Genomic DNA, 16,694 nt, shown 5'->3' with positions numbered 1-16,694 from the left:
ATTAGATATTCAGATGAAATTTGCTATATAGATGTAATTATTTATTTGTTTTAAGTAAGACTCCAAATTTTCTTCTCCAGGGCTATACGCTGATTTAAGAACTACTGCTTAGGCTATTATAGTCTTCTTCCAAAGGGATTAACTGCATTCACTTATAATAAAAGCTTTTCACATTGATTTAAATTGGAAATGCAATCAGCATAAGATGCATCGCAGTTAAAAATTAAACACACAAGGTTTCCCCCATCCCCTTAAAAAAACTGACTAGATCCTTAGCTCATGTAAACTGCTGTAGCACCACTGAAGTCAATGGAGCTACACTGATTTACAGCAGCTGAGGTTCTGGCCCAATATGTGGAAAATATGCAAGCTCAGATGAAGGCTTAATAATTAGGTATGTTTCTAAAAGTTGGTCTCAAAATGTAACAGGAGCACTAATGTGAAAGCAGGTCCCTGTTTTGTCTTAAATTAATTCTTTACCTTGACCACCATCAACTGAAATAACATTATGGTAATTTCCGATCATTGTGGGCTCTTTTTCCCTATGTTTAATTGATGAACTTTATGTCAAATGTTAACAGAAGCAATAATAGATTATTTAATGCCAGGTTATTAAAATTAAAGAGTGTGACCCCTTGTGCTCAAAGACAACGTTAATGGGACATTAATTTGTCCAATATGTACTGTCATATAATGTAAAATATGTATCTATTTCTAGTTATGTTTATTTTATACATTGATTTTTAGGCTTTTAACCTTATTTCTGAGAATATTTTGTCACTTTTGCTGGGCATTTAGTCACAATAGCATTATGCCAATATAATGAGCTCACAGACAGAGAAACACATATGCTTTTATTATATGAAATATATTATATAAATTATCTTTCTGCATACAGTGTATCAGGTGAGAGCCAGTGTTTTGTGACATGATCTTAAGGAAGAATTTTGAAAACATATATAAATGAATGCCAAGTTTTTCAAAAGTGACCATTGATTTTGGGTGGCTCATTTTTTTCATACAGCTTGAGCCCTTTTAATGGAGCCTGATTTCTAGAGGGTGAGCGCTCAGCACATTCTAGAAGTGCAACTCCTCTGAGGTGTTTCAAACACTGAGTCATCCAACATCATTTGAAAATCTTGGCCTAACTCTTAGACCTTATCTACATTTGCAGTGGTGTGTAGGGTACGTGCCACAGTGAAAGACAGTGAAAGGCTCGGCAGCTCCCCACTGCTGGAGCCTTTGACTGTGGCAAGAAAAGGCTCCAGTGGAGGGAGCTGCCGGAGCTTTTTCCCCACTGCAATGAAAGCCTCTGGCAGTGGGGAACGTTTCACTGCAATGAGGAGGCAGCAGGACACTATACTGCTAAAAAATAGCCGTGTTGACATGGGAGCTGTGTAGAGAGCTGTGTAAGGTACATACTCTGGAGGTTTAGGTGTTTAGGCATGACCTCTACTCACCTAAGCTGTGCCTCAGCATCTACAGTGCTATTTATACCAGTGCTAGTTGAAAGGGTAGTGTCTGTATTCTACATGTCACGGAAAGTGTAGACTTCCCTTGGTAACAGTAGTCGCTTCTTCGTACACATTTGGGTAGACTGAGACAGATAGCCCTTAAGACAAAAATGATCAATGTTTGCTGGAGATGAAAACCTTCAAAATGAAGCATCATTGACTGTATATAATGTTGACATCTAGAGTTTATAATAAATACCAATATTACAATAAAATATTCCCCTCCCAGAGAACCACTGGCTGTGTCTCATGATATACAAAGAAGGTTAGCAACCAACCTCCGCTCTCTGGAAGGCTTCATTTCAGCATTTTGTTATACATATAGTTCATTGCCATTTGTTCAACATGAAGAGAAATGGGTTGAGATTCCACTTGTATTAGGTTTAGGAAATAGGACTCATACTTCAAAAATCTTTCTTATTTCATCTTTTTCTCTTAGGGGTTTTAATTCCTTCAAAAAAACCTGAAAATTAATCTTGCTTTGGGATCAGATAAGAGAGATTGATCAACTGGCAGAATATGGGACGCCATAAGGGACATTTATCCTGTCAGGGTGGAAAAAATACCAAAATAAGGCAATGAGTTGATGAAAGGTTTACAGATTATGGTCTGTAGAGTCCTTCTTGGTGATCTGGAGAATGAAAGCTTTTGAGAACCAGGCTGTGTGTAAGGGGTCTGTGAAAGTTGGTTGTTACCACAGAACAGTGGTTTTTAACATGTGGTCCGCAGACCCCTGGGGTTCCGCAGACTATGTCTAAGATTCCCAAAGGGGTCCGCACCTCTATTTGAAAATTGTAGGGGTCCACAAATGAAAAAAAGTTGACAACCGCTGCTCTAATATGTGTAAAGCTTTGAGACTTTGCTAGTTGACTGACAAGTGGCGGGGGGTGGAGGGGTGGGAAGAAAAAGATTTGTCTGCGATAATGCATAGTTCAGCTTAGCAGCAGCAAGTCTAAGGAGTGCAAATGGTTACAGCTTCAGGTTTTATAAAAGCAATACAACCTTAGGGCTAAATTCTGTCCTGGGAGGTATAGGAAAGATTTCTATAGATTTATTTTTTTTCTATTGAGTTCAATGGGAGTCACACATGTGCCAATGAGGAGAGAAGGTCCCTATGGCCCCTGAATTTCAGGATATTAATATTTGACTCTCCCATTTAGTTAAGAGGGATATGGACTTTTTTGCAAATTTTCCAGTCCTTCTGATTTCAGCTCAGTCATAAACTAATGCTTCATTGTTTTTCTCATGGGATTTTGGTCTTTCTACTTCCTGTTTTTGATTAAATTGGGAAATGCAGAGCCACACCCAGTTTACTAAACTTCTTTAAATCGCAAAAAGAAAAAAAAATACATTGGGTTCAGTTCAAGCATTTGGTGAAGGCTCAGGCTTGTGTTCACTTCATTTGAATTGAATCATCAATCACTACTTATAAGACAGTCCTGTCTTTACCAGGGTGTGTTCCAAGAACGTTTCACACTATTTCCCTGAGTACATTCTCTCCATCATGCTTCAAGTCCCCTCCAGCCTAAGAAGAGAGAATTGCCAGTCATCCTTGAATTTTGTAGCCTGAGCATGAGTGCTGATGTCCCTGGCATAGGCTTTGATACTTCCATCTGAGGAAGTGGAATCCCATGGAAGACTCTTACGCATAACCCTTTGCAAGACCAGAGGTATAGCCCTCAGGCTTCCAGAGGTAAAATAATAGCTTTATAGAAAAAGATAAACCTTTGGTGAGACCGGAACCAGGGTTTCCAGTGTTCCAAACATATGGCATGTTTTGACTGTTGGCCTGAAAGAAGAATGGCTTGTTCTGAGTGAGATTTGAATGTATGTGGATGGGTGTAAAAGAACAGTTCATTGTGAGGTGGGTTTCAGATACCAGACTCCATGGTTTCAGAAATACAAGAGTATGGACCACTTGCAAATGGTTATTTAATGCATCTGGAAAATTTAAGCTTCAAAATATAGGCCCAAGAGAAGAAAAATATTTTAATATAAGAACATTTAGAAAACAGTCTCAGTTTGCAAACTGTAGATGGGAGTATGTTAGATTTAATGCCAGACACTGATATTACTTTCGAACAACGTTCATATATTTCATGAAGTTTATATAGGATGGTGAATGTGTTCCTGTAGAAATTTGTTGGGCTGGGTGGTACATAGCCCTGGGGTACATAATACATTCATGGAAATGGCTTTAAAAGAAGGCATGGAGGTTTGGAGACCTGCTGAGAATCTACAAATATACCCCAATAAGGAAACTGATCATTAACATTACATTTTGCTGTGTTCCTTTGGGTATTATTCTATTTAATATTAAAATACATCCCATTTTTATTTCCTGTGTAACAAACTTAATAGCTCTTATATAGCACAACAGGAAAAACAAATATAATAGGAAGCTATAACAGAACAGTGTATTGTCCAGATTTCATCCTCATTTGGAATCTTGATTTTGGGGCACTGCATGGGAAGCCAGAGGGAGAAAGTATGAATCTAGCCCTAAGGCAGAAATTCTTTTCACTCACGTCTCTATAAGGGCATAATCCAAAGTCCAATGAAATCAACAGAAAAACTCTCATTGACTTCAATGGACTTTGGATCAGGCTCTAAGCATAGGGAGATTTTTTCGTGGATTTTTTTTTTTTAAAGAGGCTTTATTGATGTGTGAATAACTCTAAACACCATTTCATCACCAAAAACTTGATATTAGATTGTAGTGGGGTGAACACCCGCTCCAGCCCTGAAGGGGTTGGAAAAGCCCTGCAGGGCTGGGGCTGGGGAAAGGAGCAAAACCCCAGCTGATTGGTGGAAGTGGCTGCAGCTGGGGCCACGCCCCAAACAGAGCAACTCGGCCTTATAAGAAGGCCAGGGCAGCCAGAAGCTGAGCAGTCTCTCCTCTAGCTAGGGTGACTAGATAGCAAGTGTGAAAAATTGGGACAGGGGGGTGGGGGGGGTTATAGGAGCCTATATAAGAAAAAGCCCCAAATATCGGGACTGTCCCTATAAAATCGGGACATCTGGTCACCCTACCTCTAGCTGTGGAGGGAGACAGGCCTGGCTGCTGGTTGAGAGGTACCTGGGAGTGAGGCAGGGCTGGGGAAAAGCCAGAGGAGCAGGGGAGTTCCAGGCTGGTGACTCCCCAGGCTGTAGGGCTGGGTTCTAGGCCCATAGAGGTACTGAGGGTGGAAGAAGGCAGCAGGCCAAATCCCCCTTGCCAGTGATGAGTGGCATACACTGCAGTCTGCCCCAGGGAGTGGGGCTAGTTGGTGACTGGCAGTAGCCTTACACTGAGGCAACTGGGGATAGGGGGTGGGGGTTCCCCTGGGTGGGGAAACCCTGAGGCTGAGGGGTTACTGCCAGAGGGGCAGCACCCCAGAGAAAGGGGCACCGAGGTCCGGGAGGGACACAGGGGCCAACGACAGGCGGGACACCTGGCCTGCAGAGGGCGCGCCGATGACTGGTGAGCTAATTCCCGAGACGACCAGCAGGAGGCGCCGCAGGGGTGAGTCCGTGCCAGATTACATAGATCGAGACTGTTCTGTTGTTTATGATCTGGAAAATACCCTACTGAAGTATTATAACCTTTAATGAAGTCAGAACAAATAAAATTTGCCCTACAGCCCAGCTCTTGACTTACTAGGATAACATATTCCAAATTTGTCTTACTTAGCTTCTTCTTGTCCACAGGTGAACTTATGCAGCCTTGGAAATGTGCCATGGCTACTGGTAGTTGACATTTAATAGAGGTGAGACACAAGAATTTTTATAAGCAAGTTTAAACTTTGTCCACATCATCCAAAAAGCAGAAGAAAAAAAGTTCAAATGTTTGCCTATATGAATTTTTTTTAAATACAGTTTTCTTGAAGCCTAGACCAACAGTTAACACTGGACACAATTCCTGAGAAAATGGTGGTATTACAAACAGGACACAGTAGTTTAATGAGGCAATAACTGTTGATTTATCCACAGTCACTGAATGAGAAAATTGTAATATACAACTTGTTTGACAGAGTCCCTGTTACTTTGTTTAAATATGCCTATATTAGCGATGAGGGCCATAATTCCAACAATTAAAATCATTCACACTAAACATTTGTTTTTAAGCCTATATGTATTTATGTCAAAGACTTTAATCAAGTTCTGATTGACCGGCACAAAGACATAAGTTACTATCCAAGTATTCAACAGACTTATGTTTATAGCATCAGCTGGAGTACCAACGGGCTCAATAGTGAACCTTTTATTTTATTTATTCATAAGTGATGCCCCTGAGAGCTGTGATAAAACAACTCCACAGAACATAAGTAGTAGTGATTTATTGTCAGAGTGAAGATTATTTAAATATTTCGGACACTGAATGTACCCTACAGGGTTATTACAGTAAGTCAGAGAGACAGGTCTTCTGAATATGAACTTGCTGTTAACACAAGAAAAACAAACCCCATGCACTGGAGTTGGTGCACTGATGAGAGTGACATTTTATAGCGCTGTGAGAGCTTGAGAAACTGCATCTGGCAAGCCAGCTGCCTCATTTAAAAAGAGGTAAACAATCTGCTAGTCAGGCTGGAAAATGGTTTATAAAAGGAAATACAAGTCCACTTGGTGCAGCAGTATTGTGCCAAAGAGAACCCAAACATTGTGACCTGCCTTAGGACACTGAGGCCTTGTCTACACTGGCAAGTTTGTGCACAATAAAGCAGCTTTCTGTGCTGTAACTCCCGAGGGGTACACACTGCCAAGCCATTTAGTGTGCATAAACTGCGCAGTTGCAGCGCTGTAAAAAAAACACCCCGATGAGAGGCGTAGAGCTTTCTGTGCCGGAGGTACAGTGTCACGATGCCAGCGTAGACACCCTCGTCGATTCCAGCGCTGCGATTGGCCTCCGGAAAGTGTCCCACAATGCTGTTCTCACCTCTCTGCTCTGAAGTTTAAACTCTACTGCCCTGGCCTCAGGTGACCAACCATGAGCCCCACCCCTTAAATTCCTTGGGAATTTTGAATGTTCCCTTCCTGTTTGTTCGGTGACGCGTGCAGTGGTCTCAGCGCATCTTTCCTGGAGGCCATTCCTGCTCCACGCACCAGGCGATCCCCCACTTGGAGCAATGCCGAGCTGCTGGACCTCATCAGCATTTGGGGAGAGGAGGCTGTGCAATCCCAGCTGCACTCCAGCCGTAGGAATTATGATACCCACGGACAGATTTCACGATGCATGACAGAAAGGGGCCATGACTGGGACGCACTGCAGTGCAAGGTCAAAATGAAGGAGCTGCGGAACGCCTATCACAAGGCACCGGAGGCAAACCACCATTCCGGTGCTGTGCCCACGACCTGCCGGTTCTACAAAGAGCTGGACACGATACTCGGTGGCGACCCCATCTCCACTGCGAAGGCCACTGTGGATACTTCGGTGGCTTGCATGCCAGTTGAGAGTGGATCGAGCCAGGAGGAGGAAATCTTGGATGAGGATGTGGAGGGGACCTAGAGGCAGAGGATGACTCCGAGGTCAGAGATGCATGCAGTGAGGAGCTCTTCTCTACCCCAGAGGAGTCTAGCCAGTCACAGCTGTCGGAGCTTGGCGAAGCGCAAACAGGAGAAGAGGCCCCTGGTAAGTGACTTTGATTTTGGGAATCGTTGAAGTGAGTTGTTGGGGGCAGGTTGGTTGCAGAAAGCAGGCTTGTGACTGTATAATGTGTGTACCACAACATGCCTAGTCTGAGCGGCGGAACAGGGTGTTGATTGACTCCCTCACTTCACGGAAATCTGCCTCAGAGATCTCCACAAAATTTTCATGGAGCTACTGGGCAATCCGCTGCCGTAGGTTCATTGGCAGAGCTGCTTTGTTTCTTGACCCATTAAGGGTGACTTTCACACACCACTCTGCTATCATGGGGGCGGGGGTTGGGCGTTGCTGCACACAGGCAAGCTGCATAAGGGCCAGGGCGGAAGTCGCAGTCTTGAGAAGACCCACCCTTGAGTCTCCGCTCACACTCAGCAGTGAGATATCTTCCACAATGAACACAGCCTATGGAAAATGTGGGGATAGTAATGATTGTAACGCCCCCTTCCCCCACAGTGCTGGCTCTCTCCAAGAGCCAAGTGTCCAGTACAGTCCTGCAACACTGATTTCCCCTGCCCCTGCGGTTACTCACCATTTTGGGGGTCTTGTGGCTCATGTGTGCTTGCTGGGAGCCAGCCAGTTAGTGATAGATATGTGAATAGTAGCTGAAGTACAGTACCCGCTGCACTGTACTCCAAAGGAGAAGGTTGGATAGGACACCTGGACATACACAAATCTTTAACTGTCCCGGGACCCCACCTCCTCCTGGGACCCTCCTTTCCCCCACCCCCCTCAATGCTGATGTGTTTTTTTGTTTCTCCCTCCCCTCCAGTTGTTGTTTTTTAATAAAAGAGTTGTTTTGGTTTGAAAGCAATTTTTATTCTATTAATTGAAAGCAAACAGAGCCCTGCAAAGCAACAGGCAATTTTCTTAAACCTTCATAGTACATTGTCTGCACCAATCACAATCACCTCCTAGCATTACAAGCACTGCACTTCTGAGCACAGCAACAAATATTAGTGGCTTTCAGCTTCAAAGTGTTGCCTCAAGGCATCCCTGAACCTTACGGTCCTACGCTGCGCCCCTCTAATAGCTCTGGTCTCTGACTGTTCAAATTCAGTCTCCAGGCGCTGAGCCACAGCGGTCCCGCCCTGAGTGCTTTCACCCTTCCCTTCATTCGGTCCAGCCTCCCATATAGGCAGAGCCAGCAGGCCTTTAAACGGCCAAAAGCACACTCAACAGTCATTCTGCACTTGCTCAGCCTGTTGTTGAACCACTCCTTGCTGCTGTCAAGGTGCCCCATGTATGGCTTCATAAGCCACGGCATTAAGGGGTAGGCAGGATCTCCCAGGATCACAATGGGCATTTCGACTTCCCCTATGGTGATCTTCTAGTCCGGGAAGAAAGTCCCTGCTTGCAGCTTCCTGAACAGGCCAGTGTTCCGAAAGATATGTGTGTCATGCACCTTTCCGGATCAGCCTGCGTTAATGTCTGTGAAATGCCCACGGTGATCCACAAGCGCCTGGAGAACAACAGAGAAATACCCCTTCCGATTAATGTACTCGGTGGTTACGTGGTCTGGTGCCAGAATTGGAATATGGTGCCATTTATCACCCCTCTGCAGTTAGGGAAGCCCATTTGTGCAAAGCCATCCACAATGTCACGCACATTGCCTAGAGTCATGGTCTTTCAGAGCAGGATGCGATTAATGGCCCTGTACACTTCCATCAACACGAGTCCAACGGTTGACTTTCCCACTCTGAACTGGTTAGCGACCAATCGGTAGCAGTCTGGAGTAGCCAGCTTGCACAGTGCAATCGCGACACGCTTCTCCAGTGACAGGGCAGCTCTCATTCTCGTGTCCTTGTGCCGCAGGGCTGGGGTGAGCTCATCACACAGTCCCATGAATGTGGCTTTCCTCATGCGAAAGTTCTGCAGCCACTGCTCGTTATCCCAGACGTGCATGACAATGTGATCCCACCACTCAGTGCTTGTTTCCCGAGCCCAAAAGTGGCGTTCCACTGTGGTCAGCACCTCCATGAATGCCACAAGCAATCTCATGTTGTAGCTACTACATGTGGCAAGATCAATGTCGAACTCCTCTTGCCTTTGTAGTTTAAGGAATAACTCCACTGCCACTTGTGATGTGTTAGTGAGAGCGAGCAGCATATTGATCAACACTGAGGGATCCATGCCTGCAGACCGAAGATGCAGAGCTCACAGTACACAAACCACTGAAAGATGGCACCAAATTTGGACGGAAGCACAGGGATTGCTGGGATGCGAAGCAATGCATCACAGGCATTGGGACAGGACCCAGAATGCCCCGCGACCCCCTCTGCCTTCCCACAACTCTTAGCGGCAGAAGAGGAAGAGATGCTCTGTGGGATAGCCGCCCAGAGTGCACTGCTCTGAATACCGCCGCAAGTGTGAACACATTACTGCGCAAGCAGCTGACAGTGTGAACACACAACAGCAGTTTCCCTTCAGTGCTCTCTGAGCGGCGCTGTAACTGCTGGTGCTGTAACTCTGCCACTGTAAACGTGCCCTGAGAAAAGAAGTCACTTTGATCTCTAACACCCACATTTTCAAGCACAGAGGAGTGCATATCTTCCCCAATTCAGAGAAATGGCAGGTGATATTAATCCTGTGTCTTGGACTGGGCTCTGCATCAGAGGTTAGTGCAGCCCACCAGAACAAAACAATGCCTTCTTCTCTTAAGTATGTATATGCCCACATTAAAGTTGCCTCATTTACAGGGGAAAAACAGGTAAACCTCAAAGCCTTCCCTTTTCTGGGGTACAAACCAGAACCAAATTAAAATCCTCCCTTTTCCAGGGTATGATATAGGTAGCATAGGATTTTTCCTATCATCAGCCACTCCTTTCCTTATCCTCTTTTTCATGCATATCGTCTGGGCCCTGTAGTTTAATAAGCCTCACCTGCACCTGCTCCCCAGTTATTTAACCCAGTTTTGTTCCATACATCTGCTGACCTGACAGGGTAAAAAGCCCTCAACCTAGTTTACCCTATCAGTGCAAACTTAGAGGTGTGTGGAAGCCTCCAAGGACCCAAATGGGTAGTTTACGCGCTCTCACTCTCAACGTAACGTACTGCAAAAATGTTGGATTAACCCCATGAGAAGCTAGAGTTAGGCTAATTAATGCAAGGCGGGCACCCTTAACTGTGGTAGCATTTTCCAAATAGAGTCTGGGAGAGGGTTTCATATTCCATCACCAAGTTCGAGAACAAATTGTAACAACCAGCCATACAACTTCAGGAAACATTCCAGGCACCACAAAATAGAAGCATTTAAGGTCCAGAGGAAAAACTGACTACAAATCTTATCTGATATCAATTTATAGTTTGATAAATAAGAAACACCCTACTAAAACAGTTTGGTGAATAGTCTATACATGTTACACAGTTGCTGAGGCTGTGACTCTTTACAAACATAAGAGTAACTTTCTGAAGAAATTCTGCCTCAGTGCAACCAAAGTGATTCTGAATCAGAGATGAGTGCATACTCGACTGTGAGCTTCAGGCAAATGATGCCATAATCCACTGACAAAGCTTTCCCCTTCTGTTTTTTTACTGGCAGGTATCCACTTTGATCACTTCCTGGTAAATACACTGACAGCTCCCATCCTTGATCTTTTGGCTTGGTTCCCAAGGAGACCTCCTCTTGTTATATTTTATTCATGTTGCCTGCTGTGTTGGTTCCCTCACATTGTAAACTAGGTGAGGGGATTAAAGAAGCCAACATAACATAAGGAAGTCAACTCTTTAGATGCCTTAAGTATGGACCAGCTATCTGAGATTCCTTGAGGGACCTGCAGGTCAATCTTCAAACATCCATTATTTAAATAACTAAAAAACCAACCAACAAACCCTGCCAGAGAAATGTTTCCCTCATTTTCTCAAATGTGGAATTTCTCTCCAAAATTACACTGTCCTAAGGCCAAGGAAGGGCAATATTCAATTCTACACTAATGACAGAATGAAGGTCCCATATCTTACAACACATTAATGCCAGAAGCAGGATTTATACCAGTAGAAACCCCAGAAATTCTCCCTTTCTGGTGGACATACAGCTTTTGGTTTTTAGCCTTAGCAGCTCACAAATACTATGACATTATTATGTACAATAAAGCTATTTTGTGTAATTTTCTGAAATTTCTAAAATGTAGTTTCTCTGTTTCTAAGGCTTGGATAGCTGGAGTCATGGTGCTAAGGGAGCATAAAGGCAGAAGAACATTTTTGAATACTTCCTAAATATTTCTCAAATAGTTTTTCTATAAAATTTGAGGCATTTGTACAATAAATGAAGCTGCGGTGTGGTATAAAGGTTTTATTGGCACTTGTCTGGGATGATATGCCTATTTTATTTTTGGTTTGCCATTTGTAAGTACTCAGTCTATCTGAAACTCATGGCAGTAAAGCTTTTATACCACACCATTTGATATTCTCCATATGTATACACATATGTGACAGGAACTGAAAGCAGAACCATCTGATTAACATATATTTAAACAAAGAAAAGGGTGTTTAGAAAACATTAACTGCTTCTCACAGTGCCTCTGTGAGGTACGTAAATAGTATTGTGCTCATTTACAGAGAAATAAACTGAGGGACAGATAGGTGAAGTACTTGCCAGTGTCACACAGAAAATGAATTAAGACTGAACCAGGAATCTAGAGTCCTAGGACCTCAATCATACTCCTTCACTTATGTCCCAAATCCTGCCAACACTTATGCACATCCTGAATTTTATACTCTCGTATAGCTCCATTGGCCATAGCTCCATTGAGCTCAGTGGATCTATTCATGTTCATAAATTTAAGGATAGGCATATCTGAAAGTTTAGGGCATTGGTAAGAAAGAAAGGATGCTCCTCTGACTAGCTCACAAGACTGGGATTCAGTAGATATGGGACTAGTTATGCTATGTTTGTAACATGTATTCATATATTTGTATGGAAGGCAATAATAGTAATAGTTGGTATACCTATGACTATCACTGTTAGTAATAAAGCTATATAGTATTCAAAGGCTCAGATGTATATTTACCTGGAGAACTATGTCCCTTTCATTCCGTGTGACATTAACACTGTGTGGCTGTCCATTTGCCATGTTCCTGTGGTCTACATCAATGTTATATGGCTCTCCAGTGCCTCCAAGGTTGTATCGAATCTGTAAGTTTCCTATAGAAAGAAATGTACAACATTTTAAACTATTTATAACTTTATTTCCCAGAGCTTTTTTTGCCCCTCCTCATTTCACTTTTTACTTATGACTGCCATCATTTCATATTTAAATCGCTCTTGGAGTTGAGCTCTGCTGCAGGAGAATTTAAATAGGAAGAGTCAGTGCCTGATAATTTAAACCTAGTGGGGTGGTAATTGTTTCCAGTTTACAACCATAAACCAGATAGTGACCAGCATCTCAAAACCAAAGCAGGTGCAAACACTACTAACTAAAAAATAAACAAGTCAGAATTATACATGGAATGGTATGAAAGTGACTTATAAATGTTAACATGTAAAGCAAGACTGTTCTGTTGAGATTGTTATCCTTGCCCAAATAAAATTGTTAAAGCTAAATACAGAAATAAAAGAATAATAGTTTTATTTGGTAGAAGGAATAAGGATTTCCATCAATAAGTTAAGAATACTTATGTAATAAGTATAACATCTGATTTATGACAGATGAATATTGAAATTATATGTGAACACAAGGCTTTCTTTCCATCCCATTTAGTTGTTGTCTATAGGTCAGCTGTCCTTGGGGTGTTTTGAAGGACTCTGAAGGAAAACTTTTAGTATTTGACGCAAAAGGGTTTTGACAAATGGGTGCTTCAAGTTAGGTTGCTAAGCAGAGGTGGTCAAAATTTTTTCATTGCAGCTCTTTTTCAATGGAGAATTGGTTTTTTGAAACTTTTTTTGCAGAAAATTTCAATATTTCATCAGAAAACTGAATGCCCTCACACCAAAGTTTTTAGCCAAACCCCAAAATATTCTGCTTCAAAATGATGCTGTTATACACCATGGGAGCTGTAGTTCAGATACATTATGCTTCCATTCTCTCTGGCTAGATTACTTCTCCCATGATGCACCATGGTCCGGGGTTCCTATGATGCATTCTCTCCCCTGACCAAGAGAGGAAAAGGTTGTGCATCTTTAGAGATATAGTGTGGCCAAAGGGCCCCTCCCACAGAAGAGAACAGGAGCATGAGGCATCTGAATTACAACTCCCATAAAACATAGCAGCACCATTTTGAATCAAAATATTTTCTTTTTTGATATTTCAACAAAAAGTCAGAATTTTATACTTCCCCACCACACATGGCTTTTCTAGCCAGCTCTACTTCTAAGTACCTATTTATGCATCTAAATAGGTGGCCTTATTTTCAGAAGTGCTACGCACCCAACAGTTTCCACTGACTTCAACAGACATTACCGCGTGAGGTGAACACTTCTGAAAATTAGGCCACTTATTTAGGTGCCTAAAAGTGGATTTAGGTGTGGATTTAAAGCAACCTTTACTGAAATGTTGACTGTATGGTTCTAATCTTATATTTGAGTTGTAATTCTGCTGGAAAGGTTCCATCTGTATTTATTGATGTAATATTTATAAAATTAGAATTAAATAATAAATATGGCTCCAATCCTGCAATTTACAATGTGTGGGCAGAGGGATGACTGAAGCCAATCGGTTCCGCAAAGGTGCAGCTGTCTCCCTATGTATTGTAAATGTGAGGATTGGGGCTTATATTAAAAACATATACATGCATTTGTGAGCTTCAATGGGCTCTTAATAAACCACAAAAGCCAGGACTATTTTAAGATTCTATATAATGCAGCAGTCCAAATGCAAACTGGAAAAAAAATGTTCCTTCTTGTCCATATGAACCTCTCCTCTTCTCAGAAATACCACTCACCTCCTCCCTGATTTTCCCTTCCCAACAATGATAAGCTGCACTAAACATTTGAGAATGAGTTGATATTGTAGCTGCTTACAATTAAGTGGCATTGACAAACATTGCTTTGAGCTTGATCCTGGAAACACTTTGGCACGTGAATAAAGTAACTCACAAACCGAAGAGTCTGCAGGATCAAGCCCTGGACTTTCACTGTATTCATTTTGATTATGTAACAAACTAATTTTTGGGGTTGGAGTGGGAGGGGCAACAGCAGCAGAGGATATCACAGTGCTATAAAAAAGGGCTATATTCATAAAGAAATTTAGGCGTGATGACACTCATCATCACCACACCTAACTTTTAGAGCCTAGAAAACCACTGAAATTCACAAAGTCTGGGTTAGGCACCTAGGCTCCCTATACAATGAATGAGGAGAGACAGAAGCCTCAGAACAGGCCTAAAAAAAGCCAGCATGCTAGGAGGCTCCTCGCCTAAGCTAACCAATGGGAGGTGCCAAGCCAAGGGGTGTGTTCTAAGCCCCGCAGCCTTTCTTGGAGATAGGTGCCTCCCTCTGCTTGGGATTCTCAGCTGCAAACCATCCTCTTGGCAGTAGGAGCCTATACCACTTTACCCTCATAACTTTTAGCCCAGTGGTTTTAGACCCCTGGTTCAAGTCCTCTGCTCCACCTGATGGGAAGAAAGACTATAAACAGAAATCTGCCACCTCTTAGATGAATGCCCTAACCACCATGCACCTAGGGAACTTTTACTGCAAAAGTTTAGGCACTGAATGAATTAAGGCATCTATAGGGCTTGGGTGCCACTGATCAGGGGATTTGTGAATCCCAATGGGACCTGGTTTTGGAATTCTGGTGTTTAAAGTGGCAGTAGCCTGAAGTGATTGGCTGTGAAAAAAATGCCTTCTGTGAGATGGGTATTAGCTTTGTGTTTTATACAGGGACAATGACACACACAGACTTGTCCACAGTCTAACAGCAATTCAGGGATAAAGCCAGTTACAGAATCCATAACTTGTCTCCCAGACCTGTGGTCTAACCATTAGACCACAAGCCTTCCTTATTTATGTTTTTTATAATGCAGTATTTCTTAGTGTTCCTATTTCCTGACATTAGACCTACTCTTACTTGTATTGAAGTCAATGGTAAAACTCCCATTGATGTCAGTGGGAGCTGGATCAGGCCCTTGGTGGTGGGAGGGGTTAAGGAAAAGTAAAGGTGACAGAAAATAATAGGTTGTATAGTACACATTTTAATGCAAGAATCTGACTTCAAAACAACTTCCCTACCTTATAATCTAACCTCTGTATTTTATATTTATTAAAATGGATACTGCTTTGGGTTTTTATGCCAGAATCTCAATCCACCCTATGGGCCTGACTTTCCACTCTGTTACACCAGTTGCATGTGACTCCATTGACTTGAAAAGAGTTACACCAGTGTAAAGCTAGTGCAATAAAATACAGAATCAGGCCTTGTGTCTCCTGTTTTGAAATTACATGGCTGGAGAGAGCTTCTCATTAGCTCATGGCTTTTGCTTTGGGTATTGTGTGCCAATTTTTTTTTTATCAGTAGTAACTTCAGCGGAGAAAGCTCAGAATGATCACTTACCAGATGCCTTGACAAGCACCGCCATGTAGTCCTGGGTGTAAGAGCTGATGTACAGGAGGACACAAGGGGATTTGGTGGTACTGAAGCTGAAACTGAGCACCTCCTTATTCAAGCTGAGGTCTGGCACAGTGTTATCATGGTCTGTAGAGCTCAACATAGTTCGGCTGACTAAGTCTTTCGCACTGATCCCTGGGGACTGGAAATTATATCGGAGCCACATCCCCTCTTCAAAAAATGCTCCAACGTCTTGAAAACAAGAACAGGAAGAGAGGTAAAGGAGAAAGTGAATGTGCTGAGACATTCTTTGAAAAATAGCAGGAATAAATAGCAATAAATAAATTATTATTATTGAACTTAATTGGTGCTCCATTATATGTCTATCTAGGATGAAGAAATGAAGCACCTTGCAACCATTAACAAATCAAATCGATCCTCATAACTTCCCTAAGAGGAAGGAAAGTACTATCCCCATTTTATAGATGGAGAAATGAATACACAGAGAGAGAACCTAATTTGCCCAAGATTACACGGAAAGCTTGTAGGACATCTGGGACTTGAACCCAATTGCCTGAGTCCTACTGGATTGTGGAATAATCTTACAGGGATTGTTGAATGCTCCAGCACTGGAGAGATTTAAAATGGGATTGGACAAAGAACTGAAAAATCATCTACTGATGGGGCAAGTCTATATTGAAAAGGCTGAGGGGTATTTACCAACTTTAACTTCTAAGAACTTGTGTTTTTGCACTGAGGTGGCTGAGGGGAAGAAAGGAGCTCTTTTCCCTCTAATGCCCCTAGCAGGAGGCAGGCACAATGGGGCTATTTGTGGTCCTGAAGAATCATCAGAGAAGTTCAACATGTCAAAGAAGATGTGAACTGGTCAGTAGGGCATATAGCTAGGGCTCCTTTCCCTCAAGCAATCTGCTAGCATTTAGAGGCCAATGGTGGGTGATGTGAACACTGTACTCTTTTTTTGTGTGTGTGTGGGGCTGCACATATGAGCACTCTTCCCTCGGTGCCTTGGAGACATCCTGCCTGCTTGTGTTCTTTGTGAGCAGAATGCCTCCCGTT

The 16,694-nt window shown here is 42.7% G+C and overlaps 1 protein-coding gene across 1 annotated transcript in view; it reads right to left on the bottom strand.

Annotated features, from left to right (window-relative positions):
- The window catches only part of LOC113407023 (contactin-associated protein-like 2), a 1,116,670-nt gene that overhangs the window by 87,634 nt on the left and 1,012,342 nt on the right, over positions 1 to 16,694 (bottom strand). The window contains exons 19-20 of the mRNA XM_029912069.1: positions 15,624 to 15,869; positions 12,144 to 12,277 (exon numbers count right to left, since the gene is read on the bottom strand). Coding sequence (XP_029767929.1) covers positions 12,144 to 12,277; positions 15,624 to 15,869 — 380 coding nt within the window. The remainder of the gene's footprint in view (positions 1 to 12,143; positions 12,278 to 15,623; positions 15,870 to 16,694) is intronic.

Source organism: Terrapene carolina, unplaced genomic scaffold (genome assembly GCF_002925995.2).
Source record: "Terrapene carolina triunguis isolate 2854851 unplaced genomic scaffold, T_m_triunguis-2.0 Scaffold180, whole genome shotgun sequence".
NCBI lineage: Eukaryota > Metazoa > Chordata > Testudines > Emydidae > Terrapene > Terrapene triunguis.
This window is presented reverse-complemented; position numbering and strand designations above follow the sequence as displayed.